The following is a 26,380-nucleotide window of genomic DNA, read 5'->3' as shown; positions in this document are numbered from 1 at the left end:
GCCCTGCTGTTGCCGTACGCGCGGTGTCCAGGTAGGTGAGGTGCGAGGAGGGGCTGGGCGGGGGCCGTCGGCAGCGTCCAGGGAGCACGGCGAGGGGCTGAGCGACAGCGGGACAGCAGCCGCCGGCCCCGGCCTGAAGCGAACGCTGCGGGGACTGCGAGTGGATCGTTTGCGGGGTTTTTCCATCCAGCCATGACGTCGCTCTGTGCCGGCGTTCAGCCATCGACGCGCGCTCAGCCCCCGGCAGCTGGGCTGGAGCAGCGACGTTCGGGCCTGAGTCTGCCCGTCCGGGAGCAGAGGTCTGGCCCCTCGGAGCACACTGCTGAGCGGGCACCGCGGGGGCTGCCTGCGCCTCGAGGCCGCGCTGCGCCCCGCGCCGGGGACCTGGCTGTGCCCACGGGTGCGCGGGGGTCTGATGCGCGGGCCCTGGGGGTCCCGGCTGCTGCTGGCCTGGGGACAGGGGGTGCAGAGCAGTCTGGGGCCCTGCCGGATCCCACGCGGGCCGCTTGATTTCTTCTCCCAACGTCCAATTTCATGTTGTCCACTTTTGCTCTCCCCGTCGTAGCAGTGTTTCAAAAAACCCCACGTTTGCCACCGTCGTGGTAAGTTCTTTTGTCACTCAGTCTGCACTGGAAAAGGAAAAACAAAAATACACCCAGGTCACCATTTTCCTCTGGCTGGAAACGCAGGGGGTAGCCTATACTGTGCAGCTGCAATTCCTCAGTAATGCACACCTCATTTTTGGCCGTTATTTCCCCCCAGATTTTTGACAACTGGTGCCAAGAGTGATTGCGCATGTCTTGATGTTTTTTAAACAAATGGACAAATTAAAAATAAAGCCGCCCACGTACACAGAGGTGCTCTGCTAGGGCCGTGCCTCCCCTGGTCTGGCAAGGCAGGGGTGAGTGAGCGGGCTGCATGTCGATGTCCGTGCCGTCACGGCTTCCACACTTGCAGCTTCCTGAATTTCGGAAGGCGCAGTCTCCGGTGCACCCCCACGAGGAATCCAGCCTGGGACTGTGCCTATAGGTGGAGTCCAAAATTAGGGAAAATAGTGACATAAATCAAAGTATAAAACTATTCCTTTGCTTTTGTTTTGTTGTGCACATCCTATTCCCTGAGATGAGGCGAGTCCAGCCTCCCGCTGTTCGTACCGTGGGTGTTTGCTGCTGGAGAGAGACCGACCCTCCGTCAGGCGTGCGGCTGTGTGCGGGGCGACGTGGTCGGTGTGAGGCTGTCCCTCCCACCGCGGGTCCCTGCTCAGAGGACCCGGTCCCTGCCGCGGTGCCGCTCACCGGTGGCTGCCCGGCGCGGGTGATGCTGGCGCGGGGTCTGCGGTGTCGGCACTGCGGCTGCCGCTCCTCTGCCAGCGCCGGCAGACGCCGCACGGCAACGGAGCCGCACAGGATGCAAAGACACAAAGGACCCTTTTGGCTGGAAACTTCTCTGGGAAGTCCCAAAATAATTGGGGCTGAGCTACCAGCCACCGCCGGGCAGATGCTCCGGCGAGCACGGCTCGAGCCCTCGGGCTGGCTGCGCCCAGCTGCAGCCTGTCGGACTTCTCTTAGGGCCTGTTTGTGTCCGTGACCCCCTAGAGAGGGGCAGGTATTGCCAGGCCTGTCTTCTTCCCCACATTTATTTTCTGAATCTATACATTTTTCCCCCATATAATGAAAAAATTACTTTGAACGGTGTCAAGAGTGTCTGCCAGCCTGCGTGCTCCGAGGAGCTGTGCCGATGCGTGCGTGGCACCGGGGATGCCGGCTTCCCTGCCAGCGTCCCCGCAGCAGCGGTGGGTGCTGCGCCCGAAGCCGCCGGGTTCCTGCGGGGAGACGGCCGGCGTCCCTGCCTGCACACAGCAGGGCGTGAGGCTGCCGGTCGGCTGCTTGGGCTTCCATTTGGGCTGCAGAAGCATTTCTAACAACACCGAGAAAGAAAAAGAAAACAGAATAAATGCTCTCGGCAGCCTCTAATCACAGAATCACAGAATCACAGAATAGTAGGGGTTGGAAGGGCCCTCTGTGGGTCATCTAGTCCAACCCCCTGCCCAAGCAGGGTCACCTACAGCAGGCTGCACAGGATCTTGTCCAGGCGGGGCTGGAATATCTCCAGAGAAGGAGACTCCACAGCCTCCCTGGGCAGCCTGGGCCAGGGCTCTGTCACCCTCAGAGGGAAGAAGTTCTTTCTCATGTTCAGACGGAACTTCCTGTGCCTCAGTTTGTGCCCATTGCCCCTTGTCCTGTCACTGGGCACCACTAATGGTTGTTAACATTGCAGCGTTTTCTAACGTGCTTTAAATTCGTGATGAATGTGTATTTTTCTAACCACCTCACTACAGTTTTATTTCATTCAGGCTAAATTTATAAGACTCGCTGCTTCTGTATAACAGTTGCAAAAACTTACCGCCTTGTTGCCCTGTCCTTTTCCAGGTTACTCGTCGGCGGTACAGAAGTTCTCCCAGACTTTGCAGTCCTTTCAGTTCGACTTTATTGGTGACACACTAACAGATGATGAGATTAATATTGGTAAGTTTTCTGCTTTTTGCTGCAAACTTTCAGTAACTGAGAGAGTCTCTCCTTCGCTAGGAATTTGCCTGTGCTGGTGGTTTTTAAACAGCATCGGGAGCTGGGTTCCTCAAATGCCAGTCACTGCACAGCATATGTGTCGTGTTACTTGCAGTGAAAAATAACTGCAATTCTGCAGTGTATTTTACAAAGTTAAACCTGCACGGGTGCAGTTTCGTGTTCCCGATTCAGTGGATAGGTTGTGGAGTTGTTCCGCAGCTCCAGCCCTGCTCCGTGCTCCCGGGCGCTGGCGAGGACGGCGGCGTGGCGCTGGTGTCCCAGCGAGTCCCGCTTCCCAGTGCCGCAGGCAGACTGGGAGCAGCGTGGCCCCGAGCGTCGGTGTGTCTCCCGACCCGGCGGGAGCTGCCTTTGCTCCACACAGACCTCGTTACCAAAAGAGAGCCGCCCTGCGCTGCCCTGCGCTGCGCTGCCCCGAGAGAGGGACCGGGCGGCAAAGTGCCGGGGAACGCGAGGTTCTGGACGTGTCCTCCTGTGGGAAGCCATCGCCGGTCTCTGCCTTGGCGGGAGGGGAGCCTGTGGCGCGTCCGTCGTGCTGCTGCCTGCATATCGGTGTCAGGCTTAGCAATCCTGAAGCCTTTTGACGTCCCTGCCAGCCCTGCGCAGCAGTGCAGGTTGCGCAGCTGCCAGCTGCACGCCGGGAGCTCAACCAAGTGGCCTGAACGCCCTAAACCCAGCGCTTTTCAGATCAATCCTGCTCTTGGCTTAGCGAGCGCTGTTGTGTGGCCGGTGCAGGGGTGCGGGTGCTGCGGTGGTGGCAGGGGCGGCAGCGGGGGATCACAGAATCACAGAATCACAGAATGTTCAGGGTTGGAAGGGACCTCTGTGGGTCATCTAGTCCAACCCTCCTGCCCAAGCAGGGTCACCCAGAGCAGGGGGCACAGCACCTTGTCCAGGCGGGGCTGGAATATCTCCAGAGAAGGAGACTCCACAGCCTCCCTGGGCAGCCTGTGCCAGTCCCCCAGCCCCCGAGGGTCTGACCCACGGGACAGAGCCCTGGGGCGCCTGCCAGGGCTGGGGAGGGAGCTGCCCGTGGCAGGGGGACAGGGCGTTAGCCGGGCTGCTCCCGGGGCTGAGTGCAGGGAAAAAAGAACAAAAAAACAAAGCTTTTGTCAGGCTGCTGTTGCAGAGTGGCTGCGAGTGTGACATTGCTGATGTCAGGTCTCTCGGCCCTCACTGAAAGGGGAAGGAAGTAAAGCCTGTTCTTTGGTTGTTTTATTTAGAGCAAGTTAAAGCAGATTGCAGCTTGACCTTCAAAATCTGGTTTCCTTTATGGAAAGTCTCTAGGTGAGACCTGCTGGAAATGAGTCAGCCTCCAAATGAAATGGCAGTAAAGGCCCTGCGTTTCCAAATGCATCTGAGTAAGGGAGGAGAAAAAAGTTGCCTTATAAATGCCCCTCCTGGGAGCAGAGGGGTCTGAGGCAAACAGCCGCCCGAGCAGAGGAGCATCCCTCCTCTCGGCTGGAGGGGGCACAGCTCCGCCGTCCCGGGCCGTGCCCCTGCGCTGCCTCTGCGCCTGCCTTCATGGGAGGGGAGCGGAGCCCGCCAGCCGTGAGCCGGTGCGGTGAGATGGTGCGGTGAGATGGTGCGGTGAGATGGTGCGGTGAGCCACAGGGGCATGGTGAGCCGGTGCGGTGAGATGGTGCGGTGAGATGGTGCGGTGAGCCACAGGGGCCATGGTGAGCCGGTGTGGTGAGATGGTGCGGTGAGCCGGTGCGGTGAGATGGTGCGGTGAGCCACAGGGGCCGTGGTGAGCCGGTGTGGTGAGCCACAGGGGCCATGGTGAGCCAGTGTGGTGAGATGGTGCGGTGAGATGGTGCGGTGAGCCACAGGGGCCATGGTGAGCCGGTGCGGTGAGCTGGTGCGGTGAGATGGTGCGGTGAGCCACAGGGGCCATGGTGAGCCAGTGTGGTGAGATGGTGCGGTGAGATGGTGCGGTGAGCCACAGGGGCCATGGTGAGCCGGTGCGGTGAGCTGGTGCGGTGAGATGGTGCGGTGAGCCACAGGGGCCATGGTGAGCCGGTGCGGTGAGCTGGTGGGGCTGCGGTGAGCCGGTGCGGTGAGATGGTGCGGTGAGCCACAGGGGCCATGGTGAGCCGGTGTGGTGAGATGGTGCGGTGAGCCACAGGGGCCATGGTGAGCCGGTGCGGTGAGCCGGTGGGGCTGCGGTGAGCCGGTGCGGCAGGGCCGGGTGGGCGAGGAAGACTGCTGGAAATGACAGAGGCTGAAAGGGGGGCTCGTGGGCGGAGGAGAGCAAGAAGAGATGACAGCAAATGTAAAACACTCCGTGGTGAAAGGATCACGTTTCCCTACTTCTGTTTTTGTTGGGGAATATTTACTTTGCTTTTTGAAGAAGAGCTCCCTGGTTTCCCCTGTGAAGAAGCCTGTGCTGGGTTCCTCCTCCTGCGCCGAGCCCTGCAGGGCCGCTGGGGCTGAGCCGCCTCGCAGGGCTCCCGCAGTCCTCAAACAGCGGCAGGGCATTGACATCTCCGTAGCAGCTTCCGTCTCCTGCAAGCGTGTCGGGATCTGCGTGGGAGCGCAGGAGCTCGTTTGATGTGCAGGATATGGGAATGGAGCAAAACATTCACAAGCACTTCTTACCGCACTTCAGGGAACGCGTTTGATCTGTAAATATAACCACTGGTGTGCCTCGTGCTTTTGCTGTAGGCAGAGAGCAGGCTGACAGCCCTGCGCGTCGGGGGGTGGCTTTGAACGCCGCGGCTGTGGGTCAGGACGCGGACGCTGGGTTGCTGCTGCCTGTCGTGAGCAGCGCTTTGCCGCGGGCACGGTAAATGTTACGGACGCACCCACGTCACGCAGCGACCGCGGGCCCTCCGCGGGCCCCGACTCAACGGCTCCTTCAGCGATGAACGGAGCAGTGGGATCAGATGGCGTGTTCCTCCCTGCCAGGCGTGGGAACCTGGAATCCTGAGCGGCCAGTTCCCGGCGTGCTCCTGGCCGTGGCAGCCGAGTCTCCCAGGCAGTTCCCAGGTGCGGCTCGGCAGGAGCGCCCGCAGGCAGCCTGCCCTGCCCTGCCCTGCCTGCCCTGCTCTGCGGGTTCGCAAGCGTCGGCCCCGCCGGCAGCCTGCGCCCACCCGGTGCCCCTGGACCCCGCTGGCCGGGCAGCGGGTGCAGCCCAGGCCACATGTCTGTGGTGCGTGGACAAGTGCGGTGGGTTGCTCTGCGGCCGCAGCTGGGGAGCGTGTGCCTGGACTGGCCCTGCAGAGCAAGGGAAAAACCACATCTCGTGAAAATGTCAGGCACTGACATTCTCGCCGTAGGTTCAGGGCTGGATTCTCTTGCTCCCTGTGATAATTCCTTCCCTGGCTCGGGCTCGCGGTGGCCGTGCGCGCTGCAGGTCTCACGTCCTCCTGAGTAACCGCAGCAGAAGTCAGCGTGTCGGCCCTGAGGTCGAGCGTAATGAGCGATTAGGAGGCTGCATGTGCCAGGCTCTGAAGCCCTCGCTCTGGAAGGGAACTCAGAAGTTACTGACTCATCAAGAAAGTTATGTTTTGGTGCTGCCAGCGGAGGGACCGTGTCACGAGGCTGCGGTTTTTCCCATTTGTGTCTGTCTCAGCAGCTGCAGAGTGAATCCTCTCGCAGTGGCAGCCGTACTCGCTGGCTGTGCAGCAGCAGCGCGGCTGGCTTTCAGCAGAAGGACGGGCCCTGCTCCTAAGGCACTGCCTGTGGGTGTGGGAGAGCCCTCGGCTCGCAGGTGGAGCACGAACACCTCCTCTCCCGGGTCTCTGGGCTGCGCTGTCGCTGTGCCTGCCTCACCGTACGCCTGGTTTGTAACGCTCCTGTGTTACCCCTGCCGAGCCAGGCGTGCCAGAGCTCTGGATGCCGCCCTGCTCAAGAGCTCTGCTGTCAGCCAGGCGCTCCCGAGAGGCTGCTGCAGACAGTCCCTCAACCGCTCCGCAGCGGTCAAGTGCCTGCGCGTGCCTCCGAGCGAGCGCAGGGCCGGAGCTGCGAGCACGGGAGCTGCGGGGGGCTCTGCAAAGCCGGCCTGCGCTTCACGGCGTTCGCCCAGCCTGCTCGGGCAGCCTCCCCGGGATCACAGAATCACAGACTGGTAGGGGTTGGAAGGGACCTCTGTGGGTCATCTAGTCCAACCCTCCTGCCCAAGCAGGGTCACCCAGAGCAGGCTGCACAGGACCTTGTCCAGGCGGGTCTGGAATATCTCCAGAGAAGGAGACTCCACAGCCTCCCTGGGCAGCCTGGGCCAGGGCTCCGTCACCCTCAGAGGGAAGAAGTTCTTCCTCGTGTTCAGACGGAGCTTCCTGTGCCTCAGTTTGTGCCCATTGCCCCTTGTCCTGTCACTGGGCACCACTGGAAAGAGTCTGGCCCCGTCCTCCTGACACCCCCCCTGCAGATATTTATAAGCATTTATAAGGTCCCCTCGCAGCCTTCTCTTCTCCAGGCTGAACAAGCCCAGTTCCCTCAACCTCTCCTCGTAGTCGAGACCTTCGCGGTGCTGTGAGGGCTCTCCTGGTGAGAGAGGTGCTCTGCCCCTTCCCGTGTTCTCCTTGGTGGGCAGAGGAGGGCTGGGTTTCCCTCCTGGGGAGGGCCCTGTTGGCGGGGGCAGAGCCAGCTGCTGCTGCCTGCTCGCTCTTTTCCCCGGGCTCCGTAAACCCCGTTGTTTCACTTTGTTAAAGGAAAGGTTTCACATTATTTTTGTAGTAGTTGGACTCCAAGAAAAGCGCTGATCAATGAGCTCTTTTTGTTTAATTGTTGCCGTTTTGGGGAGTAGTGTCCGTGTCCGTGACGGTTTCCACACCTGCTGCCTTTCCTGCATAGGTGCCCGGGCGTTGCGCTTCTTGTCGCTGAACGCAGTCTTCGCCATTCCGGGCTGTTCCCGTTTTACAGACGTCTCCTGGCCCCGGGAAGCACCTGCAGCTCTCCCCAGCTCGGGCAGAGGTGCAGGGCCTGTTCCAGCACTGCCGGCAGCCGTCCAGGCAGCCCCGTCCTGCCCGCAGAGCCCGTCCCACCACGGTCCCCAGAGCCAGCGGCTGCACCTTCCCCTCGTTCGCCCCTTCGCTGCCGTCTGCCTTACTGGCTTCACGGTACAATTCCCAATGAAAGCTAATTAGCGTCGTCTGCGCTTCCCAGGGTGTTGTCTCCCACATTGCTCTGGGCGGCAGGCCCTCCTCTCCAGTCCATAAATAAATACCCCGCATGGCCAGCCGTTCGCGATGGCCTTGCCTAGCTCGGCTCCTGCGGAAAGGGGCCACCTCTTCATTTCTTGGCAAGGCTTTGGAAGCGATGCTGGGGTCCAGCCAGATTCGGGTACCCCCGCGTGCATCCTGTGCTCCGGTGCCGCGTCCCCGCGCCGCTGACCACCCTCTTCTCTTCTTTACAGCCGAGTCCTTCAAGGAGTTCGCAGAGCTGCTCCACGAGGTAGAGCTGGAGAGGTCCATGATGGTAAGATGATCTGAGCTGTGCTCTGGTAACGACTGCCTCATCACAATGGTTAAATGCTAAATCACAGCCAAATGGCATCACATTCCCTGGTGTGAAGTTTCCCGTCGGAGGGAAGCTGGGAGCACTGGGAACGTTGTGCATTGTACCACGTCTGGCCCACGGTGCCATCGCCACAGGCTCTGAGCAGCAGAGGGGACGGGGAGAGGTGGTCCCACGCAGTGTCCCACACCTCGCCATGTGCCGGGCAGCCATGGAGCCCCAGGGCCTGCTGGCTGCAGCGGGTTTGCTCTGCGGAGCCAGGTGTGTCTGAGCTGGTAACAAGCTGGTTTTGTGGTGAAACAAAATGTTAAAGGCTAAGCAGCGAGATGTATTTCTGGCTTCGTTTTGCCGGGTGCGAGCACCCGGGTCCCCCTGTGCGGCTGCCCGTGCCGGCACAGCTCCCACGGGGCGATGAGCTGCCTTCAGTCCCCCGCCGTGTTCTGCCCCCGACCTCGCCAGAGCTCCTCCAGAGCGAGCGTTGGCTTCCCCTTTCACTCCGAATTCCAGGAAAAACACGAAGGTTAGGCTCGGTAGAGAGCCAGGAATGTGCTGCTTGGCTCTGCTTTCCTCTGCCTCGTGCGGCGGCGGGAGCTGGTGCCAGGCTGCCGGCTGGGCCAGCGCGGCAGGGGTGGCTGTGCCGGCGGGACGTCAGCGGCCGTGCTGCGGGTCCACAGGCAGGCAGGGAGCGGAAGGAGAGCGGTGGGAGGCTGGAGGAACACCGTCAGATATTCCTTTATTGATTACACCCCAGATACAGCGGCTGCTTTCGCAGAGGAGGAGTGGGTGGAAAGGGTCAGTTCAGGGATCATGGGTGCCTTTAGGGATGCTGTCCAACTTTTCTACATTTTCTTTGTTTTTCCACTCCGCTTGCAGGACCAGTCTCTTTACAGTAGCTCACTCGGAAGGTTTCACACTCCCACCATCTTTGTCAGTTTTAAATTACCTGGAAGGGCTGTGGCAGCGTAGTGCTGTCCCCCCTTCTCTGGAGCGCGGGCCGGGGCCTGTTGCGGCAGCAGCAGGGACGGGGAGAGACCTCGGGTCGTGTCCCAGTGCCAGGGTTCAGCGGGAGCCAGCGACACAAGCTGGAGTGAGATTGCCGGTGGGTTCCTGGAGTGGAGGTGCAGAGCGTGTCCCAGGAAAGCGTCGTTCAGACGTCTGACAGGTGTGGAAGAGGCACAGGCAGGCTTTCCATTTTCCCTAGCTGTCACTGTTATTCTCTCACCGTGACAGATAACCGGCTGTCGTTTGTCTTCCGGCTGCATCTCAGGAGAAGGAAAGTCCGTCGTTTAGCTGAGAACCGTGTCGTTAGAGCCGTCCAGCCCAGCCCTGTCTGTGGTGAGAAACCCCAGACCCTGAGACAGCCACTGCAGGGAGCCGGCCCCAGCCCAGCCTGCTGCTCGCCAGAGCCTGGGCCCTGCATCACACCTTCTCCGAGAAGCAGCCGCTGCCCACCAGGGCCTTGCAGAGCTCTGGCGGGTTGTGTTGCTGAGGACAGCAGACCGATTCAGGACTGTGGCAGCGAGCGGCTGCTGTGCTCCCTGGGAGATGCTGGCGGCTCGACACGTCCCTGCCTCTGGGGTCTGACCCGTCGTGGCCTTGCGTTAAGGACGAGGGTGGGTGCTGTCGCGGGAAGCAGGGCCAGTGCAGCGGCGTGCCGGGGCGGCAGGAGGGAGTGCGGCCGGCGTGTCCGCAGCAGGGGAGCCGACGGCAGCGGCACAGGGGAAGCGGCTGCAGCAGCACGTCTGCTCTGTCCCTTCCCTGCCGTCGCAGCAGGCAGCACAGCTCCTGGCAGGCAGGGGCCCAGCTGAGCTGAAGTAAGTAGCAGTCTCCCGTGTGCTTTGAGCATACGTTTGGTTCTGGTCTGTGCTTCTCGGAGAGCTAAACAAGCAGCCTTGCCTCCCGGGGCTGCTCCTGGTGAGGGCTCACCCCGCAGCCGCCGTGCTTCGAGCATCAGTTCCGCCAGCCTTCCCGTGTCCGACAGGGACGGCGGGTCCCTGAAAGCGGGGTGGGTGGCGGGTGCTGTCCCTGACCTGAGCGCAGCCTGCGGCACCGGGCTGGTGGCAGCTGGGGGCAGCCCGGCTGTCATCTGCAGGACAGCCCCGGAGCCGCGGTGCCGCGACCGGGGTTTGCTGCGTGTTACGGGTGGGGAAGTCGGGTACGGAGGGGTGAAGTGACTGCGCCTACAGGCAGAGAGCAAGTCTGCAGTCAGAGACATCAAAACCTAAGAGTCCTTGGCTTCTAGCCCTGTTCAGCCTCTATTTAGCAGAAAATTAATCTGTGTCCTGTGATTAAACTGCTCCTTTCTTTGCTTTGTAGGTACAGAACGCTAGTGATTTGCTGATCAAACCTTTGGAAAACTTTCGGAAGGAGCAAATAGGGTTCACCAAGGTAAGGCTTGATTATTTGTTTGTTTTAAATATAAACAGATATGTTTTCTATTACTATGTTTGAATTTGATTTTTCCCACTGCTTTTTTTGTTATTTTTTAAAAACTAGACAATTGTTGTACTACATTTCAACTTCATGCTTCAGAAACTCCCCCATCTAATGCTGGCTTTCAGCTGCTGGCACGAGGCAGTCTGTGCTGTGACTTTTAGTCTGATTTTTCAATCATAGGAGGCTCCAAAACCTTTTCCTGAATTCTTTGGGTTCTCTTCTGGCCTTATTCCAGCACTGTCTCCATCTTGAGCAAGGAGTGCTTGTTTCGACCGGGGATCAGGAGATACTCCTTGCTTCTTTCCCTCTGCTCCCCTTTGTCCATTCAGTGCTACTGAGAATAAAATACTTTCCATTGATAAGGTAGAGCAGAGGGAGAAAGAGCAGCAGAGGCCGGCAGTCCCAATCTGATTATAGTCATAGGGCTTTTGTTATGAAATATTTAAATAAGGCATCTAAGGAGTCTTTCAGAAGGACCAGACTTTTAAAGAGACAAACTACGAAAAGCAACTCTTGCACATGTTGAGCAGAAAATACTTTTTTCCCTTGTCTGCTATCAAGAAGTCCAGGTTCCGCGTTACTTGGCGGCAGCTTGAAATGGGGCTGGCTCTGATCCAGCTCAGAAATGGAGACGTTTTGGAGAACACTTGGGGCTTGGATTCAGCCCAGCCCATCTGGACTCTTTGACGTTTAATAAATACGGGATTTGAGAAACGATACTTGGTCACCATCCTGCCCTTCAGAATCCCCCGGTACAACTGTGTGTGTAGAACGCCTCTCCGAGAGGCCGCTGCGCCGTCAGCGTGGCGAGGGCAGCACTGTCAGCGCGGCGAAGGCACCGTCAGCGTGGCGAGGGCAGCACTGTCAGCGCGGCGAAGGCACCGTCAGCGCAGCGAAGGCGGTGGCACCGTCAGCGCGGTGAAGGTGGTGGCACTGTCAGCGTGGCGAAGGCAGCGGCACCGTCAGTGTGGCGAAGGCGGCGGCACCGTCAGCGCGGCGAAGGCGGCGGCACCGTCAGCGCGGCGAAGGCGGCGGCACCGTCAGTGTGGCGAAGGCGGCAGCACCGTCAGTGTGGCGAAGGCGGTGGCACCGTCAGTGTGGCGAAGGCGGTGGCACCGTCAGTGCGGCGAAGGCAGCGGCACTGTCAGCGTGGTGAAGGCGGCGGCACCGTCAGCGCGGCGAAGGCGGTGGCACTGTCAGCGTGGCGAAGGCACCGTCAGCGCGGCGAAGGCGGCGGCACCGTCAGCGCGGCGAAGGCGGCAGCCGCGGCCGTCGGTCTCGTGCCAGCAAAGCTTCCTGCGCTTCCCTGCTGGGCACGGGGCGAAGCCTCCCGCCGGCGCGTCTTGCAGCTGGCCTCTTGTCACAAGCACGCGGCCGTGCCCAGGCTCCCTCCTGCTGGGTCTGTCCGCATTAACAGCAGGGCCAGCGCAGACACAGAGAAGAGTGGCGGGGATAAGGTCACGCGTGTTTCCCCCTCTGTGTTTGTGGAACACTACGAGGGCACCGGTCTGCAAATGTGAAGATGACAGCGATGAGGTGTCCTTCAGGCTGTTTTCTTCTCGGGTAGCCCTTCAGGTGTGCAAGGTGTGTAAGGATGACTTTGTCTGCAGCCCAGAGCACTCTGCTCTGAGAGCGGGGTGCGTACCCTGCCCCCTGCTCCTGCTGCCCGGCTGGCCAGCGCTGCTCTTGGTCCCGCAGCGAGGTGGCTCGAGCGCTGACACAGATCCACCTCGGAGCTCCCAGCCCTTCCTCGGTCCCTGCTGACGGGGCAGCGCACTCCGGGCGGAGGCGTCGGGCCATGACCGTGGCAGGATGCTGTTCGGAAGCAGCTGGGAGCGTGGCGGAGGGTAGGGATTCATTGCCGGCGGCTTGGAGGTCTTTGTGGTTTGGCTTTGGGTTTTGTTTCTCATGAGGAATACGAGCTGCAGAGGTGTCAGGGGCACCTCGGCGAGAAGGGCTCTGCGCAGCTCAGCAGAGGTGCTGGCACCCAGGGGCTCGCAGGGCAGCGCTCCGCACCCCGCTGCCTTCGCGGCTGCACCCGCGCCGACGGGGACGCACGGCGAGGGGATGCACGGGGAGGGGATGCACGGGGAGGGGATGCACAGGCAGGTAATGCCTTCTCCGATGAGGATGCACGGGGAGGGGACGCTTTCTCCGACGGGGAGGCATGGGGAGGGGACGCTTTCTCCGACGGGGATGCACGGGGAGGTGACACGTCTCCGACGGGGATGCACAGGGAGGGGACACGTTCTCCGATGGGGATGCACAGGGAGGGGACACGTTCTCCGATGGGGATGCACGGGGAGGTGACACGTCTCCGACGGGGATGCACAGGGAGGGGACACGTTCTCCGATGGGGATGCACGGGGAGGTGACACGTCTCCGACGGGGATGCACGGGGAGGGGACACGTCTCCGACACCGCCTGCAGCCCTGCGCGGGTGCGAGTGTTGCGGAGCGAGCCCCCGCCGGCCCCTCGCCTCTGATGCCTCCCTGACGGGAGCCTGTGCTGGGCCGCGTCCTCGAGTACCGCCTCAGGCACGGCGCCTGCCTTCCCTCGCCAGCCTGCGGAGCTCCTCCAGGTCGTTTTTGTCCCTCAGCAGAAGGCGTGAAATACAAATGAGGACTCCTCAGAGGGTGCTCTGCCGGCAAGGGGTCCCTCTCCGCTGCTGCCATGCGCCCGCTGGCTGGCATCCCCCGAGTAGATCCTTCCTGATTTACGCCAGGGGCGGAGGCCGGGGCCGGGCTGTGGAGCGGACCGGAGACGTGACACAGAGACCTTGTGCCCTCTGCTTCGTTTCCCATATTTTGGCAGAGCCGCCTTCTGTGAGATGTTTTCTGTTCTCTCTGCAAGATGCTGAAGCCAGATAGGAAGAGCCCTTGAATCGGGTCTTTGTGGTGCCTCTGGCTGGAGAGCAGCCAGTCGGGCTGGCTGAGACATCTGAGCCGGCCTTAACCCCTGTTCCCGGGCTGAGCGGAGCCTCCTCGGTCGGATGGCCTGCTCCCGCGCAGGGGAGCCGGGGGGTCACCGGGACCCGCCACAGCTGTCCCCCGCGCCGCCGCTAGCCACGACCCGTGGGATCGTCGCTCTTCCCGTCACTTGTGGGTAAATGTTGGTATGTGCAGGCATCAGGATCAGAAGCAGAGGGTCGGGGTTCCCCCAAGCTGACCCATGTCTCGGCCCTGGCCCCGGCTCCTGGCCCTGCTCAAACGCCAGCGAGCCGGCGCGAGCCCGGGGCGGGGGGTGCAGCGCTGGTTTGGTGAGCGCGGGAGGGAACCGGCGTAGTCGAGAGCGCTGGGAAGGGCACGGGCGGTACCAGGCAGGCGTCACCTAAGGGAGAGCGCGCACGGGGTGCTCCGTTTTCCCCTGTCACGCTCGGTCGCGTTCGCGGAGGCTGGCGGGGTGCGCGGTCCCCGCGGGCTGTGGCTCGGTGGGTTCTGTACCGCGCGCCGGCTGTGTTCGGCAGGAGCCGTCGGAGAGCCCGGCGCGCCCGGTGTCAGGACTGCCGGCAGCGGAGCCGCGCTGGGGTGTGGGGGGGTTGGGGTGATTTGGGGGTGTGCTGGCGGCAGGCGGGGAGGCGAGGCGGGAGGGTGGCACTGGTGGTGGCCCGGAGCCGCAGCGGCCTCGCAGCCAGACGGTGCCGTCCGTCCCGGCAGCGCCCTGGGCTTTGCGCCCGCACGCTGCGGGCCCGCTCTGCTCCGCGGCTGGGGTGCTCTCGTTGAGAGCCTTGCCACGGTTATGATGTTCAGGAGGATTTAGTAGAAGAAATTTTGGTCCAATTCCACTTGGAAGGCGACAGCTTTTTTTAAAAAAAAAAGCGCAAAACAAAAACGAAAAGCAAACCAAAAAAGTCAGAGGGGAGAAGCTTGTGTGGACTCGTTGTAGGCTGCTGCAGGCATGGTTACTGCGCGCTGGGATGCTGAATAAATGCAACGTGTTTCAAAAAGTTCTGGCACAGAAGATAATACATATTCCTAAAAGCACTTAGTTAATTCTGTTATTAATATTTCATTCAATAATAATTTCAAAAGAAGGGGACGACAATAACTTCTACTTGTTTTCACCTCTGTGGGAGCAAGATGTAAGGAGTGTTTGAGAGGACGCAGTGGGCGAGGGGAAAAGCCCAGGTTAAACTGAGTGTGGTTTTACAGAAATGCTCTTCCTGCACCCGTCAACAGCTTTTTACTTTTTAGAAATTATCTTTTTTTGTGTTAACTGCTGATGCATCATAAAAATGAGTTAAACTCAGGCATGAAGTATTTTTTCCGTGTAAACATTGAACTGGGGAGCTCAGCACTGGACGCAGCACCGCAGATGTGGCCTCACCAGGGCAAAGCAGAGGGGGAGAAGTCCCTCGACCTGCTGGCCACACTCCTCGATGCACCCCAGGGTACCACGGACCTTCTTGGCACCCAGGGCACGCTGCTGGCTTGTTACTGGCTGGGTTGTTGTTGCCTTCATCAAAACAGGGCATACTGGGCCGGGAAATGCCGCAGCAGCGGGTTCATCGGGTCTTTGCAGAGGATCCGAATTGGCAAGTAATGGTTAAGGGAGCGCTTGGCAAGTCCATTTGCCCCTCTCTCCCCCCAGTCCTGGGCTGCTCCGTCTCTCAGTCAGGGTGGAACCGAGCGGCTGCCGAGGGGCTCCGGCTTCGCCCTGCTCCCGGCAGCAGCCACCGCCGTGCCGGACCCCACGCTCGCAGAGCTGGCCGAAGCTGCTGGCGGATGGACGGCTGCTGGGCAGCCTGTGCCGCTCCTGGGGCTCCTGGGGCTGCTGCGCGCTGCTGGCCGGAGCAGCGTCGCTGACGCGCAGGGAGCGGGGCGTGCGGAGGGCGCCCGCCTGCACGGCTGCACGACGGCCCGCTGTCAGGTGACGTCGCCTCCGTTCCTCTTGGAGAGCCGATAAATGAAAGTTGGGTGGCTTCTTGGACTTGGCAAATCGTAGTGGGAAGGTAGTGATGTCCTTTGCTGAATATTCATGAGGAATTAATTTGTGCTCATGTTTCCAGATTGTGCTTCAGTCTGGGTGGTTTTTTTGTGTTGTTCTTTGTCTTGGCTTGCTCTGTTCAGCAGCCAACAAGCTGTTAGAAGCCTTGGCTTGACAATCAGGAGGGAGTTGTAGTTCATCCTTCAGCTTTTCAGTTATATGTTAATTAGCCAGAGTGGGACATGATTGACAAGCCTGCTTTTAGTGGCGAGAAATGCCGTTCTGCGCTGCGCTCCTCTCCTCACGGCAGCAGTGTTCCTGCAGGAGCGAGCCGTGCTCCGCACGCCCGTGTCCGCCTCGTCCGTCGCTCCCGATCCGCTCGATCCCAGGGAGAGCTCGGCGCTCCGCACCCCCGGCATGGCTGCGTGCCCCTGCCCGCCCGCGGGCACTGGAGGAGGCGGAGGAGGCTCTCGCTGTCTGGCCTCCGAGCTTCTGCTGCAGAAAAAGCTCCTCCATTGCTCCCCCGAGCCGGTAATCCTCTGCTGCAGGACGGGAGGTGTCTGCCCTTGGGGTGCTGCCCGCGCGAGCGGGTGGCAGAGCTGCTGTGCGCGTCCCAGCTCGTGCTCTCCTCCGCACAGGCACCATGGCCACCCACCGTGACGTGGCCTCTCCTGGGGACGGGACGCTCCTCTCACCGGGAGCCATGTGTCCGTCTGCCGTGCCGTGCCGTCAGCGCCGGGCTCCGTTGGGTGGCCGCTCCCTGCTCCCTCGCCTGCGCTTCCCGCAGCTCCCGGGGCAGCCGGGCAGCGCCCAGCCGGGGCGCGGGCGAGGGGAGAGCTTGGTCCCCACTCTGGGCTGGAGCACGGCTGCTGTCGCTTGTGGCCGCTCCGCCAGGCTGGGGACGGCTGCGTCACCCTCCACATGCCGCTCGCCAGCGTCGCGCTGCGGGACGGGGCGCCTGGAGCGGTGCCTGGAGCGCAGGAGCACCCTGCAGCCCGCGGCCGCTCGCCCGCAGGTCCCGGAGGAGCAGGGCTGGCGCCGGCCTTGGCTGTGTTGAGGGGCTGCCTCTGCGAGCCACCGCCACGGGGGTAGCTGGGCTCCCGTTGCCTGGGTTCGGAGCCAGCTTTGTGTCGCCGGGGCGTTTGGGACCTGCTGCCGGCGTAGCCGCCCTCCCCGAGGCGCGAGAAGCCGGCAGCGGAGCGGTGTGAGCTGCAGGCCTGCCGTGCTGCGTCGGCCGCCCGTGCCCTCCATGCAGCCATCTCCCACCTCTCTTCTGTGGCCTCGGGGTCCGCTGACTCCTCGCTGCGGAAACGGAAACAAGCCTGGGTCCCTGGCTGCGGCAGACGTGGCAGCTAGTGGCACAGACAGACATCCAGAAGCGTGACCTTACAGACGAGGACATTGCTGCTTTGCAAATGCTTTTGCTTCTCCAGGCTTGGATTGACGTATCGGGGGTGCTGGTGGCGAGGGTGGTGGTTCGTTCTGCCAGTCCTTCCTGGCGCCGGCGCTGCTGGAGGGAGGTTTCTCTGCCGGAGGACTCTGCTCCTCTGGGCTTGCTGTGGATCTCTTTATTCAAGAAAGATGAGGAGCTACTGGAGAGAGCCCAGCGGAGGGCTACGAGGATGGTGAGGGGACTGAAGCATCTCTACTACGAGGAGAGGCTGAGGGAGCTGGGCTTGTTCAGCCTGAAGAAGAGAAGGCTGCGAGGGGACCTTAGAAATGCTTACAAATATCTGCAGGGTGGGGGTCAGGAGGATGGAGCCAAGCTCTTTTCAGTGGTGCCCAGTGACAGGACAAGGGGCAACGGGCACAAACTGAAGCAGAGGAAGCTCCAGCTGAAGACGAGGAAGAACTTCTTCCCTCTGAGGGTGACGGAGCCCTGGCCCAGGCTGCCCAGGGAGACTGTGGAGTCTCCTTCTCTGGAGATATTCAAGCCCCGCCTGGACAAGGTCCTGTGCAGCCTGCTCTGGGTGACCCTGCTTGGGCAGGGGGGTTGGACTAGATGACCCACAGAGGTCCCTTCCAACCCCTACCATTCTGTGATTCTGTGATTCTATTCCGAGGCAGGAGTTTGCTAGCGCGGAGCTGCAGTGTCCCCGAGGCTGCGGGCATGGTACCAGGAGACAAACTGCCCCCTGCCCAGGGCTCTGGTGCTGACCCGGCCTCTGCGGGACGCTGGCTGTAACGACTGGGTAGCAGGGTTTGCTGGGCGAAGCCCGCCCTGCTCCGGACAGCTAAATATAAGCAGGGGTTTTCGAGTGGTGCCTCTGCAAGCGCTGCTGCGCTCTTCCAGAAGAATTGTGCTTTCCCAACAGCAACGGGCAAGGATTAGCGGAACAGGGCTGTCTTGTGGGGCAGCAGATCCTCCTCGCGGGAAGGCAGCCGGCAGTGATGCCCGTCCGCCCTTCGTCTGCGGTGCCTCTGCGGAACCGGCGTCCCCCGGCACGGCCCGGCGCTGGCGGCAGGCTGCTCCTCCGGCAAAGCCGTTGCCAGGGGCATGAGTGCCCTTGCCCTTCTCTGGCGGGTGCTACCCACGATGGGTAGCGTGGGGAGCTGTGGAAGCTTCACGTGCTCCAGTAAACAACCTGCAAGCGTTTCCCTGTGTGTGCGCACCAGAACAGAACCGTTCTTCTTCCGGAGGCAGAGCAGCAGCAGCCGCTGTGAGCGAGGGGCTGAGGAGAGAGCGGGAGCGGGTGCTAGGCAGGGGCTGGCCGTGCTGAGCCAGGTTTGGGACCCCGCGGTGCTCGACATCCCAGCAGACAGACTGGATAGTCTGGGCAAGTGGAACAGGGAAGCAAAACTTCGTGGCAGGAGAACCGACCGAAGAAAGAGAAAGGACTTTATTTAGGAAAAGCAGCTTCAGACTTTGCGGTTACTGCTAATTCATGAGGAAAATAGCTAATATCCACCAGTCTGGCAGAGTCCATCTGCTCTGGTTCGTGGTGGCATTGGTGCGTGTTTGCTTATTCATGAATTTCTGAGAGACTGGGATTTCAGGGCTTTTAGGAGATAATTGTTGAGAGATGCCATTAGTTCCGCAGGAGGCTGGGATTTCCCAGCTCTGCCTTCCACTTTCTTGAGCTTTCCAAAGCTAGGCAGAGGATCTGGGCATCCTGTGCATACCCTGTAGTATGTATGCACTAGTCCTCAGCTACCTGGACCTGGCACTGAGGCTGCTGCCAGGCTGGAATTTCCTCATTTTAACAGCTCAGCTGCCTCTCAGCAGTCAGCGGTGGCTCCATTACCACCTGATGTGGCTGTCTGTCAGCCTGGCTTCTGCTCGTGGTTGTTGCTTGATTGCCACAGCCCTGTGTGGTTTCACAGTCACTGCAAGGCGTGAGCAGCCAGCCTGGTCCTCAGCTCAGCTCCTCGCTGCGTTCTCTCTGGGTTTCATTCTCAAATGTCTCCTTTTGCTCTCGTTCTGGACGTTTAACCATTCAGGTTTGCTGGCACAAACAACTCTTTTTGTTATAGTGGTCCCTTCACAAAGTCTTGCTTCTTAACAAATCAGTCCGCACCTTGTGTCTGCACGCCCGTGGAAGGCGTGTGTGAGGTGGACCAGTCGGAGCCAGCCCGTCTGCGGGGGACCTGCGAGAGGGGAAGCCTTCGCACGGGGTGTTGTACAGCAGCTCCGTTGGCGGCGGCACGCGCCGGGGCCAGCGCTGGGGCTGGGCACTGTGCAGTAAAACCCGCGGCGGCTTGGACCGCAGGTTTGCGAGCTCTGTCTCCACCGCTGCTAATAAGGAGACGGTGACTGCCCTCCCACGTATCGCCCTTCTGCTTTCGTTCTGGTACTTGTCAGAAATACGCGAGAAAAGCTTCAAAACAGACAATGGCCAGACTCCCGACAAACCATTTCTCACGTCAGACGCGTCCTTGACATTCGAGTGTGTGCCCAGCTGTTTCCGAGCAAGCGAACAGCACATTGGCTAAGGGTGAGTGGGTGTCTGATGTGTTGGTGTGCCTCAAGGGTCACCTGACGTTGAAGAGATTGAGGGGGGAGCAACACCTCATCGGTGGGGCTTTTGCCACAATGCTGATGTGACAAAGTACTGCAAGTGCCTGTGCCACCGAGTATTGCCAGAGCCTGGTCGTGAGGCTGACCGAAATCCAGGGCAAGCGACAGACGGTGGAAGCAGAGCGAATGGGCAGTGGCCTCCTCTTTGGGTGGGTCGACCGGGATTTTCCATGGGAATGCTGAATTGCAGGAAAGATCTTGGCGTTGTTGCATGTTCTTATCTGAAAAATGTCAGTAACTGGTTCTGTTTCAACTCTTGCATACAGGAAAGAAAGAAGAAGTTTGAGAAGGATGGGGAGAAGTTTTACTCTATGCTGGATCGCCATTTGCATTTGTCTTCCAAAAAGAAGGAATCCCAATTACAGGAGGTGCGTATGCAGTTCTCTTCAGTTGGGTCCAGAATCAGCACCACCAGCTGCTCTAAATCTTAAAAAAGGGGGCAAAAATCATCCCTTTCAGTAACCAGTTGACATTGATAAGCAATTAAATCTACCTAAAGCCTGTTCACATGGATGAGACCAGGGATGTGGAGGTGGCAGTTCACCGTACGGTGCCAAGCAGCATTAGTGGCTTTGTGCATTGCCCTTGTTCTCACCCTTGCGTAGGGCAGTGACCAGTTACACCGGCACAGCTGGGGACTGGCCGCCCTTTGAACTGGCTCAGGGAACTGATCTGGCTGAAAAACAACTGGTTGTTGTTATTTTTGCCAGCCTAGTTTCCTGCCGAGCTGCTGGTGTGTGCAGGGGTGGTTGTGGCACAGGCAGGGGAGGGATGCTGCCCCTTCCAGCCCGCGCTGCCCCCAAACGTCTTGCGACAAGGAAGGAAAGCCCGAGCTGTTCCAGCCCACATCAGAGCCGTCGGATCAAATCAGATCTGTCAAACCAGTTGTCAGATCAACCTACAAACATCTTTGCAAGGCAAAATCTGTGTCAGCTGGGGTAACACGGCATGCCACGTTGTCCTGCCTGGTGCTGCAGCTCTGAAATTGCTGGGTTTGGGTCGTACCAGGAGTCGGGCGAGGGGATCGTGACAGTGGCCTTGTCCTCACCAGTGCAGGGCTGCGGGTGGAGAAGCAGCTTATGCTAAAATAAGAAACATGCCTCGGGAAAGCCTTGTCCTTGAAGGGCGGGGTGAGGTTCTGGATCCAGAAGTGAAAGGGAGCCAGAAAAGGGCAGACCTGAGAAGAAGAGCCGATGTTGTCGTCTTCTGTGCAAAGTGTTCGAAAGCTGGGCTGGGCAGCTTTGGCCGGCTGCTTCCTAAGTGAGGACAGAGCTATTTGTGGGCTGACAGACAAATGCTGGTCAAATATTGTCACGCTAGATGTGACGTATTTTGTCTTTTCACCTCTCCCTCTTTCTTCCAGGCTGACCTTCAGGTTGACAAAGAGCGACACAATTTCTTTGAGTCCTCCCTCGAGTATGTTTACCAGATCCAGGAAGTACAAGAGAGCAAGAAATTCAGTATCGTTGAACCGGTAGGGGCTGCCTTTTCTTCCAGGCCTTGGTGCTTGATGCTCAGGTGTGCTGACTTGACAGTTGCAGGAAGAGGGGAGTCACCAGCTTGGACTCGGTCCTGGGGAGTCTTGTGGTGGAGCAGGAGTTGGCCTTGCACACTTGGATGGCTGCAGCTCGACAGCCTTAGTGGTGGTTGCTGGAAGCCCCAGACTTGTTGCTCATGTCTGCAAGTCGATCCTGAGGAACAGGCTGGATGCTGTAGGTAGCGAGAGGTCGTTGTGGATTATTGGAGTTGTTATCTGCTCCGCTTCCCTGTCGTGGCACAGGCTGCAGTGGTGCAAGGACCCTGCCCTGGGTGGGTGGCTCTGCCCTGGCACCAGGCGCAGTCGAGCGTGGGATCGTGTGGGTCTCGTGGACAAGCAGCCTGCAGATCTGCGCTTGTTCTCCCGGCAGGGTCTTTCATTTTGGGTGTGTTTTATTAAGACAGATGTGTGGGTGGTAGGCCTGGGCTTTAGGGACATTGCGGAGGAGAAGTCATACTAAGACTTGCATCACTCCAAAGCTGTAAGGAAAAAAATATATTAGTGTATGTAATTTCTGAAACTCTGTTTCCTGTCTATCTTTGCTCTGATTAGAAGTATAGAAGAGAAGTTTAGTCTGTGTCCTTTCCCTCCTGTGCAGGTGCTGGCTTTTCTCCACAGCCTCTTTACTTACAACAACCTGACAGTTGAGCTCACGCAGGATTTCCTCCCGTACAAGCAGCAGCTTCAGCTCAGCCTGCAGAATGTGAGTTCCTGCCCAGCTGAAGTATTTTTTGCATGTGACTCCCATTCACATTTGTGTTTAAACGCCTCTGGTGGCAAGGCTGCTCCCTGCAAAACAGACTGCCCGTGTTTGCGTTGTGGGAGGTGCAGAGAAAGGCATTTCCTTCTCGGTTCACAAGTATCTTCTCCTCTCCTGCACAAGAGAGCCTGCAGGTGCTGCTGTAGTGTTTGTCTGGAAGGGGCTGTTGTGGTTGTGTCATTTAACCTGGTGCAAAACAAACCTGAGAATTTCTTCCAATTTCGTGGGATCGAAATTGTACACGTCTCCTAAAAAGGCCTCCAATCTTGATCTTAATGGTACCGGCTTGCTACGTGTTTTGCTAAGCTCCTCCGCTGGCAAAGCTTACTCATGGGGTAAAATAGCTGTCTCCTGTTTCTTTTATCCTCAGTCTTTCGTGACTGGCCCTCATCCCATGGAACAACAGCCACAAATCCGTGCCAAGCTGAGTTTGCTGCTGGCTCGTTAATTGGTCTAAGAGGTGTTCCATAGAAATGCCTTCATCTTGTAGCCTGTGTTGATGTGACTCTTTAGAAATGATTTGATGCCAGGCAGCGTAGCGTGCTCTTCTGAGGAATCAACGCCCGTGTTTGTAGGAGAACACACCTGCTACCGAAACAGCGGCGCGAAGAGCACTTCAGGTGCTGCCTTCTGCTCCACCTAGCCTGAAAGCGTGCTGAGTGTCTTTTATTGAGAGAACAAGCATCCTCCCAGTCCTGACTCCCCAGCACCGTTTCCATGCACAGTGTGTTAAACCTTGTCTCTTCAACCATCTGCTACGAGCCCAGGGGTCTTATGGCTGGAGTTCTCACGTGAATCTGTGGAGTGGCTTCTGCATTTTGTGCATTGAGGAACGATTTGTGTCTGCCAAAGCACCTAAAATTTGGCCAGCACTACCTGAAGCTCGCTCTTTGCAGATGTTCAAATGTGCTTCTTTTTGTTTTCTCTTGACAGACAAGGAATCATTTTTCCAGCACACGGGAGGAGCTGGAAGACCTGAAGAAGAGGATGAAGGAAGCCCCCCTAACCTGCAAGCTGCCCGGGCAGCCGACCATTGAGGGCTACCTGTACACTCAGGAGAAATGTAATGGCTTTTATACCCACCTGAATGCATTAAAGAACGTGTAAGCCCGGGCAGCCCTGCTCACAGCCCCGCGGCATGGGCTGTGCTTGGCTCCCGTGCCCAGGCCAGCCTGAGCCGTGGCATCGCTGTGTGCTGCGCGGCCCGGGGCATCACTGCCTGCCAGGGCACCCCGTGCCCGGGGAATCACCGGTACCTTTAGCTGCCAGCTTTCTCAGCAGTGGCACGGAGCTCTTTCTCTGGGTTACATGAGCCGTGTAAGCAAGGAGCTAATTGCCCTGCGCTCAAATTAGATGAGATTTATTACTCTGTTGTAGCGCTGCCGAGTCCGGAGCCCTGGCAGATCGCACCTTGGCTGCGTTTTATCAGAATGAATCTGGGGTCCTGCCCAGCTTCCCTCCCGCAGCGTCTCTGAGGGCCTCCGAGCACGGCTGAAGTGTTAAGCGGCAATGAGAGTTAAGCTGCTGAGCGAGATGAGATTCTGTATAGAACCAAATCAAGCCAAATTCAGTCTTTTACAAATACTCACTGTAGCATTCCCTGGCCACGCAAGCACGAACACCCAGGGGACAACAGCCTGTATGCAGCGCTGTGGCCTCCGAGTCTGCAGACAACTTACTTTGTGAGCAGTTAATTTTTGGATGATATATACAAATGTATTTATACATATATTTGTATGTATGTTTATCCTGATTTTAAAAGAAAACATGTAGACACAAACACATGCTGCAGGTTCCTGCATGCCAGTGGCTGTGTGCTGCCTCTGTTTAAGTTTCTGCTTTAAACTGAGTATGAAAAGAGTTGTTCCTCCTGACAGCTGCATCTTAAAAACAGATTACAGAAAAAATATCAGTTGAAGTATTTCATACAAAGTGGTTCAGGTAAGACAACAAAGAAAAGTGACGATAAATCTAGTGTGCTATAAGTAGGAACTTTAGAGTGTTTTCAAGATGCTGTTGTATTTACTACCAAGTTTTCATCAAAGAAAAAATTAGCAGTGTCTGTGCGAAACGAGCATTCAAGACACGTAGGCTCCTGCCAGAGTAGGTCGTGGCTGGGCTTGGCCGAACCAGCCTGGCTGGTGACCAGAGCCCCACAAAGGCCCTTCCACCAGCAGCGCTTTGGGAGGGCGCCGCTCCTCCTCCTCTGCTCCTCTCCTCCTGCTCCTCCTGCTCCTCCTGCTCCTCCTCTCCTGCTCCTCCTGGGTCTCGCTGGGGGAGACGCTGGTGATGGACGCGTCCGTCCCCAGGGCAGTGCGGGAGATGCTGACTGTGCACTGCCGCTTGCACCCGACTAAGGCACTGTCACTGACTCCGGCCTCCCGTGTGTTTCTGCAGGGGCCCTGGGCATCTCCTGGGTGAAATATTACTGCCAGTACGAGAAAGAGGCGAAGACCTTACGGATGACGCCCATGGACCAGAAGCCTGGAGCTAAGCAAGTGAGTTGGTTCCTTGGAGGGGCGTCTGCAAGCGTCAGCCCAGCCATCAGGTCCCACCCTGCCTCGGCCCGGGTCTCCTCTTTCTGTGGGCCAGCCGACGGGCAGCCCGCGCGGCCAGGGCAGCAGAGGCCAGCCCCGCTGACAGAGCGGAGGGGTGGGCTGCGCGTCCCCTCCTGCCTGGCGCGCCGGCGGGAGCTGAGGGCGAGCGGAAGGCAGCGCGGCGGCGAAGAGCAGCTCGCCTCCCGCTCTCCCAAACCACCCGCAGCCCTGCAGGGCTGGCAGCGGGGCCGTGGGTTCGCGTCGTTCGGGCAGTGGTGACTTGCGAGTTTGGTCTAGTGGGAAATTTCTGCCTTTCTAGACAAGCTGGTTTTTATTATTTTTCCATGCAAATGGGCGGTGAACCTGCAGCCTGGTTTGCACAGAGCCCTCTGGCAGTGATTGCAAGTACTTGAATTGCTGGAGTCATTAGATGAGTGCTTCCAAAAGCAGTAATTCTCTGCTTTGACACGTTCGCACACTCGCTGGTTTGTGATTTTGATTTCTATTCTCTGAACTGGTTCCCTGTGAGTGGGACCGGTGTTAGGAGAGGAGGAGAGGGCTGCAGTTGCAGCTCTAGACTGTGCAGTAAGGCAGCGGTGTGGGGAACTGCTTCTTTCACAAAATGCTTTGGTTTTTAGCAGTGGGTGATGTGTCTGGGAGTTCCCTGCAGTTCCTGCGCGTGACAGAGGAGGGGTAGGATGCAGGCGTGGATGACGGACCGTGGCTCTGAGCACAGCAGAGGCCTCCGGCTGAGTCCCCCCGCCCTCCTCCGCCACGGAGCGAGGTCCCCCGGGGGCTTCCCGGTCAGGCGTGCTGCTCTCCAGTTCATGATCTCATGGTCTGTTCTTTGGCAGCCATCTGCACACTGCAGCAATAAAATAAAATGTATTTTTTGGAAGCCCTTGGTGGAGACCTTGGCAAAGAAATGTCCGTAACATTGATTGGAGAGATCTGTTGTCATCTATGCCATAAACATGTCTACTAAGGCCAATTAATGCAGGGTAGGGGCTTGTAAAAATGTAAATTAGTCCCCTTCCCAAACTCTTGCAGTCTGGTAATCTGCAGCTTCAGGTCACAGCTGGCCACACAGCTTCAAACACCACGATTACAAGGAGAGCTCTTCAAAAAAACCCCAACCAACCAGCCCACCAGTGCACACAGAAGACACAGCCAGGAGGTTATGGTCACAGCGCGAAGCCAGACGTGGTCTTGGAGGAGGCTGTCCTTGCTGCCGGGCTGTCCCGGGTCTGCCTGATGCACCTCTGACAGCGGTCTCGCAGACGCAGCGGCGGTGACAGTTGGGGCGACGAACGCGTTCCAGGCATGCAGACTCAGCCTGAGGGTCCGGCTGGTTGTGAGGTCTCCTGGGTGTCCCTTCAGAGCCCCTGCAAAGTCGTGGGGATCTCACAGTCACGATACAAGCGGTTTCTGCTGTGGAGTCACGTAAAGCCGCTTTGGCACGTGCATGAGCACCAAGGGCCAGAGCGCAGCTCCGCAGGGCCGGCCTTCCACCAGAGCGCAGCTACTCGAGGTTTGGCCAGTTAGCCTCCCATTCCCGCAGGGCACTGTGTGTAAGTTTGCTGATGACACCAAACTGGGAGGTGTGGTACACACACCGGAAGGCTGTGCTGCCATTCAGCGTGACCTGGACAGGCTGGAAAGTTGGGCAGAGAGGAACCTGATGAGGTTCAACAAAGGCAAATGCAGGGTCCTGCACCTGGGGAGGAACAACCCCATGCATCAGTACAGGCTTGGGGTGGAGCTGCTGGAGAGCAGCTCTGCGGAGAGGGACCTGGGTGTCCTGGTGGACGACAGGGTGACCATGAGCCAGCAGTGTGCCCTGGCTGCCAAGAAAGCCAATGGGATCCTGGGGTGCATCAAGAGTGTGGCCAGCAGGACGAGGGAGGTTCTCCTTCCCCTCTACACTGCCCTGGTGAGGCCTCATCTAGAGTACTGTGTCCAGTTCTGGGCTCCCCAGTTCAAGAAAGATGAGGAGCTACTGGAGAGAGTCCAGCGGAGGGCTACGAGGATGGTGAGGGGACTGGAACATCTCCCCTACGAGGAGAGGCTGAGGGAGCTGGGCTTGTTCAGCCTGGAGAAGAGAAGGCTGCGAGGGGACCTTAT

General features: G+C 58.9%; 1 protein-coding gene across 3 annotated transcripts in view; it reads left to right on the top strand.

Annotated features, from left to right (window-relative positions):
* OPHN1 (oligophrenin 1) overlaps positions 1-26,380 on the top strand; it is a 68,800-nt gene that overhangs the window by 18,254 nt on the left and 24,166 nt on the right. For all 3 annotated transcript variants that reach the window (XR_012765489.1, XM_075435352.1, XM_075435351.1), the window contains exons 2-9: positions 2,430-2,525; positions 7,942-8,003; positions 10,359-10,430; positions 19,689-19,790; positions 20,786-20,896; positions 21,558-21,662; positions 22,653-22,782; positions 24,117-24,217. Coding sequence is in view for 2 of the 3 variants with exons in the window: in XM_075435352.1 (XP_075291467.1) it covers positions 2,430-2,525; positions 7,942-8,003; positions 10,359-10,430; positions 19,689-19,790; positions 20,786-20,896; positions 21,558-21,662; positions 22,653-22,782; positions 24,117-24,217 (779 nt within the window). In the remaining variant the exon portion in view is untranslated. The remainder of the gene's footprint in view (positions 1-2,429; positions 2,526-7,941; positions 8,004-10,358; positions 10,431-19,688; positions 19,791-20,785; positions 20,897-21,557; positions 21,663-22,652; positions 22,783-24,116; positions 24,218-26,380) is intronic.

Source organism: Opisthocomus hoazin, chromosome 14, assembly GCF_030867145.1.
Source record: "Opisthocomus hoazin isolate bOpiHoa1 chromosome 14, bOpiHoa1.hap1, whole genome shotgun sequence".
Taxonomy (NCBI): domain Eukaryota; kingdom Metazoa; phylum Chordata; class Aves; order Opisthocomiformes; family Opisthocomidae; genus Opisthocomus; species Opisthocomus hoazin.
Note: the sequence above shows the minus strand (reverse complement) of the source record. Positions and strands in the feature narration are given on the sequence as shown.